The sequence below is a fragment of the Phycodurus eques genome, chromosome 2 (genome assembly GCF_024500275.1).
Source record: "Phycodurus eques isolate BA_2022a chromosome 2, UOR_Pequ_1.1, whole genome shotgun sequence".
Lineage (NCBI taxonomy): Eukaryota > Metazoa > Chordata > Actinopteri > Syngnathiformes > Syngnathidae > Phycodurus > Phycodurus eques.
In genome coordinates, this window is record NC_084526.1 from 16,252,787 (window position 1) to 16,276,544 (window position 23,758).

Sequence of the window (23,758 nt, forward strand, 5' to 3'; positions counted from 1 at the left end):
ATGCCTTCTCTTTATTTTCTCTTCACAGATAAGATGGTAAAACTGCAGTTTTTTGGCTACACAGTGGCATCTGAGTTGCAGGCTATCTTGAGGGAGAAAAAAATGAATAAAAGCATATCTTGTCTCTTTTTACAAGAAACAATATCAGCATAACACTGGCAACAAAGAGCAAGCGGAGGTGGGAGTCTTAAAGCATGCCTTGTCGCTTGGAGAGGTCAGGATGACGAATAGTGACGACATATCACCTAAGAGGTGTACACATTTTTTTTTTTCCTGATGTGATGTTGATGTCTCCTGAAATGATTTCAATCATGGCCCTGAGATGAGCTGACCCCCACTTTCCTTTTGTATGACATATCATGTAAATGCATGCAAAATAATTACGCAATAGGGTACTCAGAATAGACATCTTCTGTTGTTATCCCTCGTGTGGCTTTTGTTTTGCATCCCAAAAGGTTTTTTATAGTCATCCTGAGATATATAAATATATATTCCTCTTGAACATTTGTACAGCATATCATGGTCATTTGATGTTTGATTTTGTGACGACAAGTCCATTTTTAATTGAACTTTTATTGTGAAGCAAGGGCTTCAGTGACTGGCAGTATTCAAAATGTAATGGCGAGTGAAAACAGATAATGAATAATGTGTGTTTAACTAACTAAATATCAATGGTATATGTATTACTTTAATTTCCTTTTGAGAGTAACTTAGATTGTCTTGTATATGTTGCAGTATGAGTGTTCAAATGATAGGAAATCTGTAAAAAAAAAAAGATATTTTTTTTAACATTTCCTAATTTAATTAATAATTTTTATCTTGTATTTTTTTTGAATGTATAGCATGGCTATAATCCTATGCAAAATGTATTCTTGAATAGATTAAATGGAGGGCAGTTTGTTTTAATCAGTCAAGCTTTAATATCATGGGATCCCTTGGAAGCTGGCATAGCGACATTTACTGCTGTAGCTGCATGACTCCTCCTTTCAATACAATGTACCGATGATGTGTGTTGCGGTGGAAAACGGACCTGCGTTGATGTGAGAACAGAGGGACCAGAGTATATAGCCACGATCAAACATATGAATAAGACCAATATTTTTTTCTGAATAAAAAATTTCAAAAATTAACTTAAGTTTTGTTAAAGCTGTGTTTATCAACAATCTGAAATGTCGTAAGTGCTAATGCACGACCACAACACTGTTGATATTGGCAGCGCTAAGCAAGTGCACGCCTACGTAGCGAACGGCGTGGGAAAAACAGCAAACAAACACAAAAGCGCAGCGCTGGCTTGACCTCTTCTCTGCCTTCAGTTGTCAATGATGATTCATTCTTCAAGTATTTTCCTCAGCTCGCCCTCCACCTGCTCCACCAAAGCAGGAAAGCTGGGATCCAGCAGACAAATGCGTACGAAGGCGTCCAGGTCTCCAGGTTCTGAAGACCCGTGACGGTACAGCCCAGGCAGCATCAGAGGCTTTTCTCCCAAGAGGTTCTGTTGAAATGCAATACCTTATATCAATCAGTACAACAGGTCCTCAAAGCCCCATTTTTGAGGAGAATCCTCCAAATGTTCATCAAAGTTTGACACCATGCTTTGCCTGGTGGCGTAGGCAAAAGAAGTGTCACAATTTAGTGTAGACCATCTGGCAAGGATACCTTCTTCTGACTGGGACTCATTTGGGGGAATTCTCGAGATGGAGTTAGTACGAGCCTTGGAACTGGTTGATTGGCCGACATCCTGTTCAATTTCGAAACATGACTTTTTTGTGTGTCCTGTTATGACAGACATGTCGACCGAATTTCATGTGTGTGAGTTGTGTTTAGGACCCTTAAAATACATACATTTTCAATCAGTGCTCAGGCGTTAAATACTGCATATCTCAGTCGGTTAGTAATTCACACTTTACCAAGAATTTCATGTAAATGCTGAGTGATGCTTTTAAGATGCCACTGAAAGACAAATGATAAGTATAATCTCTCAACATAGCATCCCAATGAATTGCCAATAGATTGACTATGGGGAAAATTAATCAAGTAATTTTGAAAAGCACACCACCGACAACTGTTTTTCGACTGTGCTGTCACTGTACGTTTACTAAGTATTGCAGTGACATTTTTGCCATTAAAATCATCATAACTCATAGTTTAACAGTTATTTTAGCAACTTGATTTTGACCTGTTGGCATCAACAGCAGACAAGCAGCCATACTTTGTTTTTCATTGGCTTGTTTTATATTTATGGCCTAGAAATGTGTTTCTTACGATTATTTACTGTAAATGACTATTACTGCGTTAGCATAGGTTAGTGATGGGCTCATTTTTTTAGATCACAAAAACCTGCCATTTGGAAAAGAGGTATGAAGACTTATTATATTCACTGTACATACAAATTGGGTTATATCACTGTTGTTGGAATTGAAACCTGTACTAAACAGAGGACACTGTAATCAAAATGGATTATTAGTGTTTTGGAAAGTAGCTCCTCATATCTATCTGAAGAATGGAGAGCTTGCAGGTCTTCTTGTGCAATTACTGTACACACGTTGAAAGATTCAATCATTTAATACGATTCTATTTTACAGAACAATAGTATGATGAAATGCTGACATGACAAATTTACGTTCCCCCCCCGTTTTACATCAAAACACCACACAAACTACATAAACTTTTGCATCAGAGATGTAGAGCGTGAGCCTCACAGTTCTGAGGACCCGGGTTCAATCCCCGGCCCCGCCTGTGTGGAGTTTGCATGTTCTCCCCGTGCCTGCGTGGGTTTTCTCCGGGCACTCCAGTTTCCTCCCACATCCCAAAAACATGCATTAATTGGAGATTCTGAATTGCCCGTAGGTGTGAATGTGAGTGCGGATGGTTGTTTGTTTCTATGTGCCCTGCGATTGGCTGGCAACTGGTTCAGAGTGTATGGAGTTAGTACGCCTCCTGCCCGATGACAGCTGGGATAGGCTCCAGCATGCCCGCGACCCGAGTGAGGAGAAGCGGCTCAGAAAATGGATGGATGGATGTACAACCCCAATTCCAATGAAGTTGGGACGTTGTGTTAAACATAAATAAAAACAGAATACAATGATTTGCAAATCATGTTCAACCTATATTTAATTGAATACACTACAAAGAGAAGATATTTAATGTTCAAAAAGATAAACTTTGTTGTTTTTAGCAAATAATCATGAACTAAGAATTTTATGGCTGCAACATGTTCCAAAAAAGCTGGGACAGGTGGCAAAAAAGACTGAGAAAGTTGAGAAATGCTCATCAAACACCTGTTTGGAACATCCCACAGGTGAGCAGGCTAATTGGAAACAGGTGGGTGCCATGATTGGGTATAAAAGGAGCTTCCCCGAATTGCTCAGTCATTCACAAGCAAAGACGGGGCAAGGTTCACCTCTTTGTGAACAAGTGCGTGAGAAAATAGTCGTAACAGTTTAAGGACAATGTTCCTCAACGTACAATTGATAGGAATTTAGGGATTTCATCATCTACGGTCCATAATATTTTCAAAAGGTTCAAAGAATCTGGAGAAATCGCTGCATGTAAGCGGCAAGGCCGAAAACCAACGTTGAATGCCTGTGACCTTCAATCCCTCAGGCAGGACTGCATCAAAAACTAACATCAATGTGTAAAGGATAACACCACATGGGCTCAGGAACGCTTCAGAAAACCAATGGCAGTAAATACAATTCAGCGCTACATCCGTAAGTGCAAATTGAAACTCTACTAGGCAAAGCAAAAGCCATTTATCAACAACACCCAGAAACGCCGCCGGCTTCTCTGGGCCCGAGCTCATCTAAGATGGACTGATGCAAAGTGGAAAAGTGTTCTATAGTCAGACGAGTCCACATTTCAAATTGTTTTTGGAAATTGCGGACGTCGTGTCCTCTGGGCCAAAGAGGAAAAGAACCATCCGGACTGTTATGGACACAAAGTTCAAAAGCCAGCATCTGTGATGGTATGGGGCTGTGTTAGTGCCAATTGCATGGGTAACTTACACATCTGTGACGGTACCATTAATGCTGAAAGGCACATACAGGTTTTGGAGAAACATATGCTGCCATTCAAGCAACGTCTTTTTCATGGACGCTGTGCTTATTTCAGCAAGACAATGCCCAACCATATTCTGCACGTGTTACAACAGCGTGGCTTCGTAGTAAAAGAGTGCGGGTACGAGACCGGCCTGCCTGCAGTCCAGACCTGTCTCCCATTGAAAATGTGTGGTGCATTATGAAGCGTAAAATAATGCAGCCCTATGGGGGGCACAAGTCAGTGCAAACTGTAGGCCGGTCCCAAGCCCGGATAAATGCAGAGGGTTGCGTCAGGAAGGGCATCCGGCTTAAAACCTTGCCAAACAAATATGAGCGTTCATCCAAAGAATTCCATATCGGATCGGTCGTGGCCCGGGTTAACAACGTCCGCCACCGGCGCCGTCAACCTGCGGGTCACCGTTGGAAATTCAGCAACTGTGGGTCGAAGTCAAAGAAGAAGAAGAGGTGGAAAGCGGGTTCTTCGGCAGAAAGAGAAGAGGGAAACACAGAGCCTAGAACTGAATGTGGGGACTTTGAATGTTGGGACTATGACAGGAAAATCTCGGGAGTTGGTTGACATGATGATTAAGAGAAAGGTTGCAATATTGTGTGTCCAGGAGACCAGGTGGAAAGGCAGTAAGGCTAGAAGTTTAGGGGCAGGGTTTAAATTATTTTACCATGGTGTAGATCGGAAGAGAAATGGAGTCGGGGTTATTTTAAAAGAAGAGTTGGCTAAGAATGTCTTGGAGGTGAAAAGAGTATCAGATCGAGTGATGAGGCTGAAATTTGAAATTTAGGGTGTTATGTGTAATGTGATTAGTGGCTATGCCCCACAGGTAGGATGTGACCTTGAGGTGAAAGAGAAATTCTGGAAGGAGCTAGATGAAGTAGTTCTGAGCATCCCAGACAGAGAGAGAGTCGTAATTGGTGCAGATTGTAATGAACATGTTGGTGAAGGTAATAGGGGTGATGAAAAGTGATGAGTAAGTACGGCATCCAGGAAAGGAACTTGGAGGGACAGATGGTGGTAGACTTTGCAACAAGTATGCAAATGGCTGTAGTGAACACTTTTTTCCAGAAGAGGCACGAACATAGGGTGACCTACAAGAGTGGAGGTAGAAGCACACAGGTGGATTACATCTTGTGCAGACGATGTAATCTGAAGGAGGTTACCAACTGTAAGGTAGTGGTGGGGGAGAGTGTGGCTAGACAGGATAGGATGGTGGTGTGTAAGATGACTCTGGTGGTGGGGAGGACGATTAGGAAGACAAAGGCAGAGCAGAGAACCATGTGGTGGAAGCTGAGACAGGACGAGTGTTGTGCAGCTTTTCGGGAAGAGGTGAGACAGGCTCTCGGTGGACGGGTGGAGCTTCCAGAAGACTGGACCACTGCAGCCAAGGTGATCAGAGAGGCAGGCAGGAGAGTACTTGGTGTATCTGCTGGCAGGAAAGGAGAGAAGGAGACTTGGTGGTGGAACCTCACAGTACAGGAAATCATACAAGGAAAAAGGTTAGCTAAGAAGAAGTGGGACACTGAGAGGACCAAGGAGAGGCGAAAGGAATACATTGAGATGCGACACAGGGCAAAGGTAGAGGTGGCAAAGGCAAAACAAGAGGCATATGATGACATGTATGGCAGGTTGGACACTAAAGAAGGAGAAAATGATCTATACAGGCTGGCCAGACAGAGGGATAGAGATGGGAAGGATGTGCAACAGGTTAGGGTGATTAAGGATAGAGATGGAAATATGTTGACTGGTGCCAGCAGTGTGCTAGCTAGATGGAAAGAATACTTCGAGGAGTTGATGAATGAGGAAAATGATAGAGAAGGGAGAGTAGAAGAGGCAAGTGTGGTGGACCAGGAAGTGGCAATGATTAGTAAGGGGGAAGTTAGAAAGGCATTAAAGAGGATGAAAAATGGAAAGGCAGTTGGTCCTGATGACATTCCTGTGGCGGTATGGAAGCATCTAGGAGAGGTGGCTGTGGAGTTTTTGACCAGCTTGTTCAATAGTATTCTAGTGAGTGAGAAGATGCCTGAGGAATGGAGGAAAAGTGTACTGGTGCCCATTTTTAAGAACAAAGGTGATGTGTAGAGCTGTGGCAACTATAGAGGAATAAAGTTGATGAGCCACACAATGAAGTTATGGGAAAGCGTAGTAAAGGCGAGACTCAGGATAGAAGTGAGTATTTGCGAGCAACAGTATGGTTTCATGCCTAGAAAGAGTACCACAGATGCATTATTTGCCTTGAGGATGTTGATGGAAAAGTACAGAGAAGGTCAGAAAGAGCGACATTGTGTCTTTGTAGATCTAGAGAAAGCCTATGACAGAGTACCGAGAGAGGAACTGTGGTACTGCATGCGGAAGTCTGGAGTAGCAGAGAAGTATGTTAGAATAATACAGGACATGTACGAGGGCAGCAGAACAGCGGTGAGGTGTGCTGTAGGTGTGACAAAAGAATTTAAGGTGGACGTGGGACTGCATCAGGGTTCAGCCCTGAGCCCCTTCCTTTTTGCAGTGGTGATGGATAGGCTGACAGATGAGGTTAGACTGGAATCCCCGTTGACCATGATGTTTGCAGATGACATTGTGATCTGCAGTGAAAGCAGGGAGCAGCTGGAGGAACAGTGAGAAAGATGGAGGCATGCACTGGAAAGAAGAGGAATGAAGATTAGCCGAAGTAAAACAGAATATATGTGCATGAATGAGAGGGGTGATGGGGGAAGAATGAGGCTACAGGGAGAAGAGCTAGCAAGGGTGGAGGACTTTAAATACTTGGGGTCAACCGTCCAGAGCAATGGTGAGTGTGGTCAGGAAGTGAAGAAACGGGTCCAAGCAGGTTGGAACGGGTGGAGGAAGGTGTCAGGTGTGTTATGTGACGGAAGAGTCTCTGCTAGGATGGAGGGCAAAGTTTATAAAACAGTGGTGAGGCCAGCCATGATGTACGGATTAGAGACAGTGGCACTGAAGAGACAACAGGAAGCAGAGCTGGAGGTGGCGGAAATGAAGATGTTGAGGTTCACTCTTGGAGTGACCAGGTTGGATAAAATTAGAAATGAGCTCATCAGAGGGACAGCCAAGGTTCGATGTTTTGGAGACAAAGTTAGAGAGAGCAGACTTCAATGGTTTGGACACGTCCAGAGGAGAAATAGTGAGTATATTGGTAGAAGGATGATGAGGATGGAGCTGCCAGGCAAGAGAGCTCGAGGAAGACCAAAGAGAAGGTTGATGGATGTCGTGAGGGAAGACATGATGGCAGTTGGTGTTCGAGAGGAGGATGCAGGAGATAGGCTTACATGGAAAAGGATGGCGCGCTGTGGCGACCCCTAACGGGACAAGCCGAAAGGAAAAGAAGAAGATTATGAAGCGTAAAATACGACAACGGAGATCCCGGACTGTTGAACAGCTGAAGCTCTACATCAAGCAAAAATGGGAAAGAATTCCACCGACAAAGCTTCAATAATTCGTGTCCTCAGTTCCCAAATGTTTATTGAATGTTGTTAAAAGAAAAGGTGATGTAACACAGTGGTAAACATGACCCTGTCTCAGCTTTTTTGGAATGTGTTGCAGCCATAAAATTCTAAGTTAATGATTATTTTCTAAAAACAATAAAGTTTGAACATTAAAAATCTTGTCTTTGTAGTGTATTCAATTAAATATAGGTTGAACATGATTTCCAAATCATTGTATTCTGTTTTTATTTTTGTTTAACACAACGTCCCAACTTCATTGAAATTGGGGTTGTACTATAAAGCCATCTTTTTCATGTCATCACTGTACGTGATACATTTGACATTACAAAATGTTTACACGAACTTCAGTAAGTGTAAAATAGGCTGGGTGATTAATCAACTTCATTAATTATGTTCCGTAATTTCTTCCGTGTATAATGCGCACCCCCAAAGTTGACCTCAAAATTCTGGAAAACCCTTCTACCTATGTATAATGCATTTTAAAATGCATGATTTTGTTTCTACCCATATGATCAAAACATGAAGTATTATGTGTATTTTATTTTTTTTTTTCAAATAATTATTATGAAGTTAAGCACTTTATTTGAAAGCGTAATCTTTTTTTAATTTACTTGCGCTTATTTTGTTATTAATAGCCCTACTTTGATTTAGTAAATTAGAAAACACACAGCTGTGCTCATATGTTTGATTACCCAGGGAGAATTTGTAAGATGGGTACAATTATTTCAAGAAAACATGAAGGACCAGGTGAAACACATTTAATTTTATTTTAATGATATTCAAATTAAACAGTCAAGCACTTCAGAAAAGCATTATCATTAAACAAAACATAACCCATAAAGAAATTAATGATGGCTGTTGTTCAGTCAGTCATATTTAAAAAAACAATATTTCACAAATTTTGCCAGGGTATGTAAACTTATGAGCACAACTGTACATATATGCAGTCATACGTACCCCTGTCATATTGGAATGAAAGTGTACAGCTTTTTCATAACCACTAGATGGCGTCATACATTTATAAAATGTGAAAGTTTTTTCCCATTTGCCCCTATACCTATATATAATGCACACTATTGACTTCTGACAATTTGGGGGGGGGGGGATGTGCATTATACATGAGAAATTACAGTAATTAAAATGGTTTTGTCAGGACTTTTTACGGTGCCTTTCATAGTTCAAAAGCGTCCCAGGTGATCTGCATTCCTTAAGAGTCATTGTTGGCAACTTAGCGATTTGGTAGATATATTTAGCGACTTTTACAACCACTTGAGTGACTATTTTTCAAAAGAAGCAATGCACAACTTTATAAGATAGCATGAACAAGATCAGTTTCGCATTATTTTCCAATGCAAAAAAGGAGGCCGGTGGAAGTTAATCATGCTGAACACTGCCTCAGACATGTTGCCCATTTTTAACCCGAGTATGTTTTTCCAAGGTGAAAATACTCCGCAGACATGGTCTTGCATCACTTGTATATCTCTACATGTGAATAATGTGAAAGCCATTTTGATGGCTTATTTTCTGATGTTATTAAACATTATAAACACTTCAAATTTTAATTAATTAATTAAGGATTAAGTTTACATACTGTACATGTTTTGACAAAATTAACTTATTTTAACATTATTTGTAATATATGTATTTCAAATTTTCTGCTGAAGTTGATGCAAGTTAATGATGGGGGCAAAAACATTTCAAAGGTTGTTTGGTATTGGGAGAAAGAAAGCGAGGTGAAAAAAAAAGATACAAACTTTTGAATGATGTCATTGCCATTTGCTTTTTCTATGCGCAAAGGGAAAAATCCATTAAAATCACTAATCTGATTTTTGTAGGGGGAAAAAAGCTGATTTTTTTAATGCCTATATCACCTAGCTCACCCAGTAGTTGGCTATTAGTTGGCTAATAGTTTGCTGAAGATGACTTGTATCAAATACCTGGGCAAGACGCTTGATGGACAGCGATCCCTGGACAACCTCTGGTTCGGCTTTGGCCGTCTCACCTTGCTGTGGACACAGCTTCGCACACAAAACAAAATGAGAAAGCTGTGACCAGATGCAGCACGACACGGCAGAGTGGAGAGTTCAATCAATTGGTGTCATGACTAATAGAAAAATATCCTGCTCGCCCTCCCCTCTTCAAAGTTCTTTCACTCCTTTGGTGTGTTTGTTCGCCAAAAGGTCACATTCCACCCTGTTGAAAGGGGGCACACCTTTATGTCTCATCCCCTCGTGTCACACATGGACTTAGCTCGCAACCCAGCGTTCGATAAAAATACAAAACAGAATCAATATCTCCCAATTTTCTTTCAGTGTCAATGTGATTTAACATATTATTTTTAGCATTGGGATATAATGTATATTATCATCAGCTTGGCAAGGTCAATATTAGTAATCAGTAAATAAAATATCTCAGTATCAGCTTATGGGTCATTTTATATATATTTCGTGTGGCAGATACACATAGATAGTCAAGAACATACTGTATTAGTGCATCAAACTACCTCAAGCTGCCGTTGCAGCAATCCATCCATCCATTTTCTGAGCCGCTTCTCCTCACTAGGGTCGCGGACGTGCTGGAGCCTATCCCAGCTGTCATCGGGCAGGAGGCGGGGTACACCCTGAACTGGTTGCCAGCCAATCGCAGGGCACATAGAAACAAACAACCATTCGCACTCACAATCATGCCTACGGGCAATTTAGAGTCTCCAATTAATGCATGTTTTTGGGATGTAGGAGGAAACCGGAGTGCCCGGAGAAAACCCACGCAGGCACGGGGAGAACATGCAAACTCCACACAGGTGGGGCCAGGGATTGAACCCGGGTCCTCGGAACTGTGAGGCTGACGCTCTAACCAGTCGTCCACCGTGCCGCCCCCGTTGCAGCAATGTGACCTCTAAAGATGACAGTATTGTAAATAGCACCATCTAGTGTCCAAGTTTATGAAGCTGACCTCGTTGAGAACATCCTGATAAATCAACCGTCACATACGGTCTCTCTCATAATCACTACAGGGCGATATGCAGTTTTCCTTCAGTATTTTACTTTTTAAAAAATCATTACTTAAAAAATTGTTGGAAATTCATTCATCACAAAATGGATATGGTCAGAATTCCAATTAAAATGCATAAAAACCAAATCCATTACAGGAGGTCCTCTGTTTTCGACTGTGCACTAATAAAGTAAAATTGATAGTAAATATTCATATGAAAAACTCTTCTTGGCCATAAATGTAAGACAATCAAACGAAAAACTGTAACGGTAACTGAGCATGCCTTCTTGTGTTACATGACCACATATACTTATTCCGCACGCTGTTTATTACATCAAAACGGCATATGTCGGGACCGTCTTAAACCGAGGAGCCCCTGCATTAAATCTTTTGAGCAGTTTGAAACAGGTCTAGTGTTACCTCACGGGCAGAACACCTAGACCAGAAATTTAGAAGTTTCAGCAACATTTTGGGGAAAAATGTTAAATTTCAAACATAATGTCATAATGCATGACCCACTAGACCTCAGCATCAAAGCATTTGCTTCTCCATTTGGCTTTTTACCTGGGGTCAGCAAAAGAAAAATATCCAACATACCCAGTTTCCGAGAAGTCAGCGGGCTCATTAAAAGGGGTGAAAACAACGGTGGCATCCAAATATTTTTGTGTGTCTCAGTGTCACGATGGTCGGACATGATGGCCATTAGTCATGTGGATGACTGATTAGAAGTGTTTGCTGAAGTGTTTTTTGTGTGTGTGTGTGTGTGGGGGGGCAGCCTGAACTGGCCGCCAGCCTATTGCAGGGCACATATAAACACAGATAACCCTTTATTGCTCAGTGACTGTTTTTCTCAATGTCTTTATGTCTCAAAAGTGTTCTCTGTCAATTGACTGTCTGTTGTCGTACTAGAGCGGCTCCAACTACCGGAGACAAATTCCTTGTGTGTTTTTTGGACGTACTTGGGAAATAAAGATGATTCTGATTCTGAACAACCATTCACACCTACAGACAATTTAGAGTCTTCAATCAACCTACCATGCATGTTTTTGGCATGTGGGAGGAAACCGGAGTACCTGGAGAAAACCCACCCAGGCACGGGGAGAACATGCCAACTCCACACAGGTGAGGTCGGGATTTGAACCATGGTCCTCAGAACTGTGAGGCAGATGTGCTCACCAGTCGTCCATCGTGCCACCTAAACTAAGGATTCTTATGCCTTTCAGCGTGCTCCTGTGTTTACTGTATGACCAATTGAATTTTTTGACTCAAGCAAAGAAATCACTGTTAGTAGGTAGTATCCAATTTTTAATGTTATAAATAAAAAAAATATGACAATACAGTAAATACTGTTAAATTATTGAACAGACAATTTCTCAATTGACTTCTTTGTTATTGTGAGCATATATTATTGCTGCACCAATAATACAGTTTTTTATGTAGAGTATATGAATGTAAAGATTGGATGGACGGGGATAGAAGTGCAAGGTAATACAGGATTTTACACAAACACTTATGGGATATTGGGAAGAAACCACTAAAACCTACTGAGAAGGACCCGGCAAGAGTCAAGGAGAAAGAAAAAGAGTTTTGGTTCTCCTGCTTTCGCCTCATTGCCCCACCTGTACCGTGAACCTTCCTGCAATACCGTGAGGTTTCTCACAATATCCCACTAATTATTGTAATGTGAGATTACTACTGCAATAAAACCTAACTGTGAGATATACAGTAGATATCATGAGACCCCTATTGTTAATACTAAGGTTTGCTTTTTCTTTAGTAATGTATGTACTGTAGTACTGTGGCACAAAGTGTTTATTTTTGATATTGTGGCTTTACGGAGATATTTTCCACCTCCCACGTGACCATTGGCACATCAGCAGGCAAAATAAGTAAAAAAATAAAAAATAGATAGGACACAATAAAAGCTACAGAGGGTGGATAAACATATAAACTCTATTAACATTCACATTATTCCAACTATGTATGGTATTAGGGGACTAACTGACTTAAAACAGCATTTTAACAATTATACAATGGCGCTCGGCACGCTGGGAAATCTGATACCGAGCCGCCATGTTTTTGTGGTGATGTCATTGCTTGCTGTCAGAGGATTTCCCAGGGTGACTAGCGCCGTTGTATAGTTGTTAAAATGCTATTTTAAGTCAGTTAGTTCCCTAATCCCATCCATCCATTCATTTTCTGAGCCGCTTCTCCTCACTAGGGTCTCGGGCGTGCTGGAGCCTATCCCAGCTATCATCGGGCAGGAGGCGGGGTACACCCTGAATTGGTTGCCAGCCAATCACAGGGTACATACAAACAAACAACCATTCGCACTCACATTCACACCTACGGGCAATTTAGAGTTTTCAATTAACGTGCCTGTTTTTGGGATGTGGGAGGAAACCGGAGTGCCCAGAGAAAACCCATGCAGGTACGGGGAGAACATGCAAACTCCACACAGGCGGGGCCGGGGATTGAACCCCGCTCCTCAGAACTGTGAGGCTGACGCTCTAACCAGTCGTCCACTGTGCCACCTTCCCTAATCCCATAACATAAATATATATTGCTGTGCATGTCTTAACCTCTGAGGGGCAGTGGGGTGCACGCAATGAGATACACACTTGCAGTAACAAAGAAGTCACGATCATATAGTGTTATTATTTTCGCTGAGTTTGAAGAATATATCCCAGACAGTATGGTTATCTTGCCTGTTTGGATGTGTTTATACAGCGTTTGTGTACCAATATTCATTATTTAGCGAGATATGTGCCGTGAGTTTGATGATACTTTTCGTTAATTCGTCACTGGTGTTTTTCATTCATTGTGTGTTAGAACGAAGAGAGAATCTAAGTCTGCGATGTATTTGAACATTCAATAGGTGTAATTCTTTTGTTATGTCTGTTTAGTATTACAGTCATTCCAGTCATCACTGGAGTGTCAATAAACGACTTGAAGCAAGCAACATTCCTTCTTTTTCCTTGCTACTATGTTGGCATCTTAGCACCCTTTTGTGATATTGTGATCGCGTGGGCTCTGCATACCATTGGGCGCTGCTGGATAGAAGTGCTGGAGCAGAGCATGGAATGGGCTTCTTGTTTAAGAGTGGTAAAATCTGGGATTTTAGATCCGATCCGTGTTTTCTTTTGTGGTGACATCGCACCGATTTCCGATCCCAAAGATCAGATCTGGACGCCCCTAGTCCTTGGCAACATCACAGTGTCTTGTGACTTGTGGGAGGCAAGCCTTCATAGCGACGTCACGTTTGGATCCTTAGATGTGGGGTCTTACCTCCTTGAGTGTCTTGCCGTGACCAAAGGATGGATGACTCAAAATTGTATTCATCTGAATCCTCACAAAATTTAAAGTTTTCTAATTGGCCCAGAAATCTTAGTTACTGCTGCTACTCAGTTTATTGGCCCACTTCACCAGAATATGCAATCCACTGCTAAGAATCTTGGTATCATCTCCAACTAGTACATGACATTTGACTAAAATTGTCCAGTCCTGATTTCTTCAGTTAAGAAATATTGCTAGAATACGGCCTATTTTGCCCCCTTCAGCCCTTGAGCAATTAATCCTCACATTTATCTTTTCCTGGTGAGATTACTTCTTCATCGACACCTGTTTAAGTCAGTTTCTCAAACAATTAATCCAAAATACAACAGTCAGACTTTTAAGAAGAACCACCCATAGGTCCCACAATACCCCTGTCCTTGCATCCTTCAATTGGCTTGCATAAAAATTCTGAATCAACTCCAGCGACTGAAATAGATATTTAACACATCACCATTTATCTCACTAGATATACCTCCAAAGGCGCTATTGACCTGAAAATTTCACTGGATGTTGGGAACAACCCAAGTAATCCATACATACAAAGAAAGTAGAACAAATCAGCACATAAATTAAGTCGTGTGTAAAAATGTGAAATGACAAGGGGAAAAGTGTTGAACACATGAAGAAATGAAGGTGCAAAAAGGCATGAAAAGCCAAGACATCTCAAATCTATCAATAATCAAAGAGCAATCCAGCCCCTTGTCAGTGCAAATCAATATCAGATGGTTCAGTTCTAATTGATGGCCTACAAAAAGGTCTCCTTGCCAAGGTGTGAGTCAAGACACATCTAATGACGGCTAAGAGCAGAGAGCTGTCTCAAGACCATTGCAAACTAATTGTTGTTAAACATAACGATGGCAGTGGTTACAGGTGCATATCTAAGCTTCCAAATGTTCCAGTGAGCATGGTTGGGGCCATAATACATAAGTGGAAAGCCAATCATACCACCATAAATTTGCCTCGATCAGGTGCTCCTCGCAAGACTTCTGACAAAGGAGTGCAAAGAATAATCAGAAGAGTTGTCCAAGGGCCAAGGACCACCTGTGGACAGCTTCAAAAAGACCTGGAATTAGCAGGTACTGTTGTCACAAGGAAAACTGAGTAATGTATTCCGCCGCCATGGCCCGTATGCACGCTCAGCACGCAAGACCCCATTGTTGAAAAATGCACGTCAAAGCTTGTTTAAAGTTTGCTGAACAACATTTGGACAAGCCAGTTAAATACTAGGAGAATATAGTTTGGTTGGATGAGAGCAAAATTTAACTGTTTGGATGCCATAATGCACACCAAGTTTGGAGGAGAAATGGCACTGCACATCACCCTAAAAACACCATACCAACAGTGAAGTTCGGAGGTGGTAACATGATGGTGTGGAGCTGCTTTTCAAAAAATGGTACTGGTAAACGTCACATTATTGAAGGAAGGATGAATGGGCAAATGTAGCGAGACATTATTGACAAAAATCTGCTGCCATCTATGAGGATGATGAAAAAGAAATGAGGGTGGACATTTCACCAGGATAAATGCAAAGGGTTGCGTCAGCAAGGGGATCTGGCTTAAAACTTTGCCAAACAAATATGAGCGTTCATCCAAAGAATTCCACACCAGATCGGTCGTGGCCCGGGTTAACAACGACCGCCACCGGCGCCATCAACCTGCAGGTTGCCGTTGGAAATTCAGCTACTGTGGGTCGAAGTCGAAGAAGAAGAGGTGGAAAGCTGGTTCTTCGGCAGAAAGAGAAGAGGAAAGCACAGAGCCCAGAATTGAATGTGGGGACTTTGAATGTTGGGACTATGAGAGGACAATCACGGGAGTTGGTTGACATGATGATTAGGAGAAAGGTTGATATATTCTGTGTCCATGAGACCAGGTGCAAAGGCAGTAAGGCTAGAAGTTTAGGGGCAGGGTTTAAATTATTTTACCATGGTGTAGATGGGTTGGCTAAGAATGTCTTGGAGGTGAAAAGAGTATCAGATCGAGCGATGAGGCTGAAACTTGAAATTGAGGGTGCTATGTATAATGTGATTAGTGGCTATGCCCCACAGGTAGGATGTGACCGAGAGGTGAAAGAGAAATTCTGGAAGGAGCAAGATGAAATAGTTCTGAGCATCCCAGACAGAGAGAGAGTCGTGATTGGTGCAGATTGTAATAGAGATGCTGGTGAAGGAAATAGGGGTGATGAAGAAGTGATGGGTAAGTACGGCATCCAGGAAAGGAACTTGGAGGGACAGATGGTGGTAGACTTTGCAACAAGTATGCAAATGGCTGTAGTGAACACTTTTTTCCAGAAGAGGCAGGAACATTGGGTGACCTACAAGAGCAGAGGTAGACTCACGCAGGTGGATTACATCTTGTGCAGACGACGTAATCTGAAGGAGGTTACCGACTGTAAGGTTGTGGTAGGGGACAGTGTGGCTAGACAGCATAGGATGGTGGTGTATAAGATGACTCTCGTGGTGGGGAGGAAGATTAGGAAGACAAAGACAGAGCAGAGAACCATGCGGTGGAAGCTGAGACAGGACGAGTGTTGTGCAGCTTTTCGGGAAGAGGTGAGACAGGCTCAGTGGACAGGAGGAGCTTCCAGAAGACTGGACCACTGCAGCCAAGTGGATCAGAGAGGCAGGCAGGAGAGTACTTGGTGTATCTTCTGGCAGAAAAGGAGAGAAGGAGACTTGGTGGTGGAACCTCACAGTACAGGAAATCATACAAGGAAAAAGGTTAGCTCAGAAAAAGTGGGACACTGAGAGGACCGAGGAGAGGCGAAAGGAATACATTGAGATGCGACACAGGGCAAAGGTAGAGGTGGCAAAGGCAAAACAAGAGGCATATGATGACATGTATGGCAGGTTGGACACTAAAGAAGGAGAAAATGATCTATACAGGCTGGCCAGACAGAGGGATAGAGATGGAAATATGTTGACTGGTGCCAGCAGTGTGCTAGCTAGATGGTAAGAATATTTCGAGGAGTTGATGAATGAGGAAAATGAGAGAGAAGGGAGAGTAGAAGAGGCCAGTGTGGTGGACCAGGAAGTGGCAATTATTAGTAAGGGGGAAGTTAGAAAGGCATTAAAGAGGATGAAAAATGGAAAGGCAGTTGGTCCTGATGACATTCCTGTGGCGGTATGGAAGCATCTAGGAGAGGTGGCTGTGGAGTTTTTGACCAGCTTGTACAATAGACCAGCTTGTTCAATAGAATTCTAGCACGTGAGATGCCTGAGGAATGGAGGAAAAGTGTGCTGGTGCCCATTTTTAAGAACAAGGGTCATGTGCACAGCTGTGGGAACTATAGAGGAATAAAGTTGAGCCACACAATGAAGGTATGGGAAAGAGTAGTGGAGGCTTGACTCAGGACAGAAGTGAGTATTTGCGAGCAACAGTATGGTTTCATGCCTAGAAAGAGTACCACAGATGCATTATTTGCCTTGAGGATGTTGATGGAAAAGTACAGAGAAGGTCAGAAGGAGCTACATTGTGTCTTTGTAGATCAAGAGAAAGCCTATGACAGAGTACCCAGAGAGGAACTGTGGTACTGCATGCAGAAGTCTGGAGTGGCAGAGAAGTATGTTAGAATAATACAGGACATGTACGAGGGCAGCAGAACAGCGGTGAGGTGTGCTGTAGGTGTGACAGACAAATTTAAGGTGGAGGTGGGACTACATCAGGGATCAGCCCTGAGCCCTTTCCTGTTTGCAATGGTGATGGATAGGCTGAAATATGAGGTTAGACTGGAATCCCTGTGGACCATGATGTTTGCAGATGACATTGTGATCTGCAGTGAAAGCAGGGAGCAGGTTGAGGAACAGTTAGAAAGATGGAGGCATGCACTGGAAAGCAGAGGAATGAAGATTAGCCAAAGTAAGACAGAATATATGTGCATGAATGAGAGGGGTGGTGGGGGAAGAGTCAGGCTACAGGGAGAAGAGATAGCAAAGGTGGAGGACTTTAGATACTTGGGGTATACCGTTCAGAGCAATGGTGAGTGTGGTCAGGAAGTTAAGAAACGGGTCCAAGCGGGTTGGAACGGGTGGAGGAAGGTGTCAGGTGTGTTATGTGACAGAAGAGTCTCTGCTAGGGCAAGGTTTATAAAACAGTGGTGAGGCCAGCCATGATGTACGGATTAGAGACAGTGACACTGAAGAGACAGCAGGAAGCAGAGCTGGAAGTGGCGGAAATGAAGATGTTGAGGTTCACTCTCGGAGTGACCAGGTTGGATAAAATTAGAAATGAGCTCATCAGAGGGACAGCCAAGGTTCGATGTTTTGGAGACAAAGTTAGAGAGAGCAGACTTCGATGGTTTGGTCACGTCCAGAGGAGAAATAGTGAGTATATTAGTAGAAGGATGATGAGGATGGAGCTGCCAGGCAAGAGAGCTAGAGGAAGACCAAAGAGAAGGTTGATGGATGTCGGGAGGGAAGACATGAGGGCAGTTGGTGTTCGAGAGGAGGATGCAGGAGATAGGCTTACATGGAAAAGGATGACGCGCTGTGGCGACCCCTAAAGGGACAAGCCGAAAGGAAAAGAAGAAGATTTCAGCAGGATAATGATCCAAAACATACTGCCAAGGAAACTCTCAATTGGTTTCGATGAAAAAAAATAAAGCTGCTAGAATGGCCCAGCCAATCACCTGACCTGAATCCAATCGAAAATCTATGGAAAGAACTGAAACTCAAGGTCCATAAAAGAAGCCCACGGAACCTTCAAGAGTTGAAGACTGCTTGTGTGGAGGAATGGGCCAAAATCACACCAGAGCAACGCATGCGACTAGTTTCTCCATACACGAGTCGTCTTGAACCTGTCATTGAAAACAAAGGCTTTTGTACAAAGTATGAAATAAATACCAGTTGGCGTGTTCAATACTTTTTCCCTGTGTCATTTCACAGTATTACACACAACTTAAGTTCTGATCTTATTTGTTCAACTTTCTTTGGATGTATGGATTACTCGGGTGAAATTTTTGTCAATAGCACCTTTGGAAATATATTTAATGAGAAAAATGGTGACATGTTAAATACTTATTTCAGCCACTGTATACGATCCTTTCGATTCCTTATAAAGCACTTCATGACCTCATCTTTACCTACATCTCTGAGCAAGTTGTGCCTCATTCCACCACACGGCTTCTCCGCTCCACTAATCTTGGCATTTTAGTCATCCCTGCACAAACCGTAAATCAAAATGTGACCATGCATTTGCATTGTTCGTAGGGGTGTCCCGATCCTATGTTTGAGATCGCATTTTGGTCGAATGGCAGGAAAAAAAAAAGAGTATCGGATCTGATTGGATCTAAAATCGCAGATTTGACCACTCTTCTATAAGCAGTCCATTCCATGCTCCATTCCAGCACTCCTATCCAGCCGAACAGCATGCAGATCCTACGTGATCACAACAGAATGCTACGGTGCTACTATAGTAGCAAGGAGTAACAGTGAATTATTGCCTGCTTAAAGTCGTTATTTGACACTCCAGTTGAACTTCACTGTAAAACTAAACAAACATTACAAAAAGAATTACACCTATTGAATGTTGAAATACAGAGGGAGGCTACAGGAAGAAGCGATAGCGAGGGTGGAGGACTTCAACAGTCCAGAGAAATGGTGCATGTCTCGACTTGAGACTTAACTCTGGACTTGTCTGTCTCGACTTGGGAGTTGACTCAGGACTTGAGGGCAAAGACATGAGACTTACTTGTGACTTGCAAAGCAATAACTTGGTCCCACCTCTGCAAGCACCCTGAATGAAGTCACTTTATAGTCGCATATACTGTATACCCAGCTTATCACCATCGTAATAAACTGGACACAAATTTGATGGTAATTAATGGAAACCTTAGCCCTCTACAGGGTAAGGTAACTAGTAACTAGTAAGTTGCACTAACGTTGAACTCACCGATGTTCATCTTGGCTTTTCGAGCGCATTGTGTGTGTCTTGCTTATGATCGATCCATTACCAGTTTTCCCCTTTCTGCTAATTCTGAAATGATCCCACTCTTTCGGAATTTTGTCTTATTTTCTCACATTTGTCTTCTCTGAAAAAGTAACTAAACATCTGGCAATGGATTACCCAAGATTTAATCAGAGTCAGGTGTGAGCCAACCTGGAGTCCAATCAATTACACAAGATTAGGGGTGTGGCTTAAAGCTGTTCTGACCAAGAGATATAGTGTATAGTTGTATAGTTGTAGTGGTGTAATGTTATCAGTGCAGAATGAACGATATGTGATGTTGAATTTTAATTTCATACTTCTAATCACTCGTCTTACTGTCTCAGTGTTAGTACATGGGACACCTGTGGTAAATTTGGACACTAGTCTGTGTAAAAGATTTACACATATGTCCCTCTTTATTGAAAATTGTTATAAATCTACCACTCACAGATGTCCGAATTTTGGAGTTGACAGTACACTGTTAGTGTTCATTGCAGTTCAGATTTTTTATTAATTGCTTGCTCTCTTTGACAGAAATTCATCCATTTTCTGTCCTGCTTTCTACTCATAAGGGTCGCGGGCGTGCTGGAACCTACCCCAGCTATCTTCGGGCAAGACACGGTAGACCCTGAACTGGTCGCTAGCCAATCGCAGTTGACAGAAATTGTTGTTGATAATTAAATATAACAATTATTTATGAAAATTTAAGCTTTTCTTTTTTTTCTTATTTACATGGATTAATCACAGGGACTGAAAGCAAAGGAGGGGTTTGTTCTGTTTATGACTAGGTAAAACTTTTATTGATTATAGATTCAGGACCAACAATTTAAAAAAATTAAGTATTTATTTGTTTATTTTTACATAATTTGGGCTTCCAGCTCATAAATCCCACGAAATCAGGAATTCAACAAAATTTTATACTGTGAAGAAATCAGGTCAAATTTTGCAGGCCATAAATGTTTTAAACTGAGTGTCACACACTAATCATCTACTAAACTCAAAGCACCTGCACAGGTTTCCGCAGGTGTCATTAAATTGCTTCAGTTTGGTTCAATTGTGTCAGTTGGGTTCAATATGGGGAAGACTGCAGACTTGACAACTGGCCAGAAGATCATCATTGATACACTCCATAGGATGGGCAAGCCACAAAAGTTCTTAACTAAGGAGGCTGGCTGTTCACAGAGTGCTGTGTCCAAGCATATCAATGGAAAGTCTAGTGGAAGGAAAAAATGTTGCAGGAGAAGATGCACCAGCAAAAGAGATGACCATGGGCTTCAGCGAATTATCAAACAGAGGGGATTCAAGAATCTAGCAGAGATCCAGAAAGAGTGGAATGAGGTGGGAGTCAAGGCTTAAAAAACAACCACATTCCGACGCATCCGGGAGATGGGCTACAACTGTCGGGTTCCTCGGGTCTGAGCCTGAGCCAACATAGGAAGCGTCTCAACTGGGCCAAGGGGAAGAAAGACTGGATTGTTGGCCAGTGGTCTGAGGTCCTCTTTTCCGATGAAAGTACATTGTGCCTTTCATTCAGGAATCAAGGTACAAGGGTTCTGATGAAGATGGGTGAAGAAGAGAACCCAAGCTGCTTGAGGTCCAGTGAGAAACATCCACAATCAGTCATGATCAGGGTTGCAATGTCCAGTGCAGGTGTTGGTAAACTCTACGTTCTTCAATCCAAGGACTTCATGATTCTTTCTGCCGAGGATCTGTCTGGAAATGCAGATTTCATCTTCCAGCAGGACCTGGCCCCTGCCGATACCGCCAGAAGCCCCAAAACCTGCTTTGATGCCCATGCCATCACAGTGCTTGACTGGCCAGCCAGCTTGCTGGATCTAAACCCCATTGAGAATCTATGGGGTATTATCAAGAGGAATGTGAGGGGCACCAGACCCACAAACAAAGAATAACTGACAGCAAGCATCAAGTAAATCTGGGCTTCCATAACTCCCAGGTAATGCCACAGGCTTATTGCCTCAATGCCACGGCGCATCGAGGCAGTGATTAAAGCAAAGGGATTTCCAACCAAGTATTGAAGATTAACATATCATTTTGAAAGTACCATATTTTGATTGATTTATTATGACCCTAATTTCTTTTTTTTCTACAAAACCTGAGAAGTAAATGAGGAAGTGAATTCCTGGTTTTATGAGATGGCTCAAATTATGTAAAAATTAACAAATAAATACTTTAAATTGTTTAAATTGTGGCGGCACGGTGGAAGACTGGTTAGAGCGTCAGCCTCACAGTTCTGAGTAGCGGGGTTCAATCCCCGGCTCTGCCTGTGTGGAGTTTGCATGTTCTCCCGTGCCTGCGTGGGTTTTCTACAGGCACTACGGTTTCCTCCCACATCCCAAAAACATGTGTGGTAGGTTGATTGAAGACTCTAAATTGACCGTAGGTGTGAATGTGAGTGCGAATGGTTGTTTGTTTATGTGTGCCCTGGGATTGGCTGGCAACCAGTTCAGGGTGTACCCCGCATCCTGCCCGAAGATAGCTGGGATAGGCTCCAGCACTCCCGCGACCCTAGTGAGGATAAGCGGCTCAGAAAATGGATGGATGGATGTTTAAATTGTGGGTCCTGAATCTATAATCGATGAAAGTTTAACTTTTTGAATGGAATTATGGTAATAAACTTTTCCATGATATTCTAATTTTAACCACTCTCTTGCTTCAAATTCCTGTGGGATTAACCTGAAAAAAAAATGCTCCTCAAGATTAGAGAGATGTTCGTCAAATTATCAGAATCAGAATCAGAATCATCTTTATTTGCCAAGTATGTCCAAAACACACAAGGAATTTGTCTCCGGTAGTTGGAGCCGCTCTAGTACAACAGACAGTCAATTTACAGAACACTTTGGGGACATAAAGACATTGACAAAAAACAATTGTGCAAAAAGATGCAGAGTCCTCTAGCACTTAGAGCAGTTCGAATGACTAATATGGCAATAGTCCGTTTGTGACAATGACCATTGTGCAAAGGGCGCCGAGACTTCAAGGAGTGTATGCGGTTCAAAGTGACGAGTAGTGCGATCATCTGGGACAATGTTGGTTGTGCAAATGTTACAGATACTCCTCAATCAGTGTGCAAATGGAGCAGATGCTACTCTGGCATGAGTGGCCAGTATATGCAAATAGTGCAGCATGGCGAGACAACTACAGTGAGTGCACGAGTAATACATAATTGGCCCCACAGAAATGTGACAACGAACTCAAGTCAAAAAATTGCCAGCTATGTCATTGATAAACAAAACTGCTCATCAAAGAAAAAAAAAAACTTATTTCAAGAAATTCTAAAGGGTTCACAATATTTTTTCCTCCCACTGTAATTGATCTCAATGAGAACGTTTGTTCTAAAAGTCAACCAAATCACATGGAACTGATTGTGTCCAACCTTAGAGGTATCACTGTACAATTACTACAAAAATTATATTTAATTTTAAATCAACTAAATTGAAAAATGGGTCACCTGTGTCACCGGTGCAGGGACTTCAGTGGGGGGCTGATTATTTGGCGGCAGGGCGTCATCGACAGTGTTGACAGCCAGATACTCCCGGAGACTTTCTGCGGCACTCGAGCACTCTTTGATGGCCTGCGCCTTGTTACTGCCATCAAACTGCATCCTGATCACGCGGCCTGATCCCTGAGGACACACGTTCAATCTCGTGGCTGTCACTCCCAGCCGCGACATGAATAATCTCTTTGTTATTTGTTTGTCGCCTTTTTGAAATCAGCATCTCATTAGAAGTAACTCAAGGGTGTTGCACTTTTTTATAGAACACGAGACAAAAAAAATGTCATGGTCAATAACTGACAGGCATTTAAAAAACAAGTTTATGGAAGCTACAGTCAAATAGTTTACCTTTACAGTATTGCGAAGCAGCAGGTTGTCTGATTTCTGGTGGACTTTGAGAACATCGCCGGCACCAATCAACGGAATTGTCTCCTGCAACATTAAATGTGGGAAATTAATATTCATTCTGAAGAAAACAAACAGGAGA

General features: G+C 42.2%; 2 protein-coding genes across 2 annotated transcripts in view; one reads left to right on the forward strand and one right to left on the reverse strand.

Moving 5' to 3' along the window:
* nptnb (neuroplastin b) overlaps positions 1-1,130 on the forward strand; it is a 48,866-nt gene extending 47,736 nt beyond the window's left edge. Inside the window, exon 9 of the mRNA XM_061668657.1 lies at positions 29-1,130. Coding sequence (XP_061524641.1) covers positions 29-32 — 4 coding nt within the window. The 3' untranslated portion in view covers positions 33-1,130. The remainder of the gene's footprint in view (positions 1-28) is intronic.
* Positions 605-23,698, reverse strand: rec114 (REC114 meiotic recombination protein). Its single transcript, XM_061668669.1, has 4 exons — positions 23,620-23,698; positions 23,227-23,400; positions 9,446-9,526; positions 605-1,492 (listed from the first exon to the last, which is right to left on the reverse strand). Exons 2-4 carry the CDS (start codon positions 23,377-23,379, stop codon positions 1,328-1,330), a joined length of 399 nt encoding a protein of 132 aa, XP_061524653.1. The 5' UTR covers positions 23,380-23,400; positions 23,620-23,698; the 3' UTR covers positions 605-1,327.
* Positions 23,699-23,758: the final 60 nt, after the last annotated feature.

What these genes read in the sequence shown, in the direction of transcription:
- rec114 (XM_061668669.1), bottom strand. Translation starts at nt 23,379, where the DNA reads ATGCAGTTTGATGGCAGTAACAAGGCGCAGGCCATCAAAGAGTGCTCG. An exon ending in TCCCTGCACCGGTGACACAG is followed by an intron (nt 9,527 to 23,226) that starts GTGACCCATTTT and finishes TTGTGTGCGAAG; the next exon opens with CTGTGTCCACAGCAAGGTGA. An exon ending in CCATCAAGCGTCTTGCCCAG is followed by an intron (nt 1,493 to 9,445) that starts GTATTTGATACA and finishes GCATTTCAACAG; the next exon opens with AACCTCTTGGGAGAAAAGCC.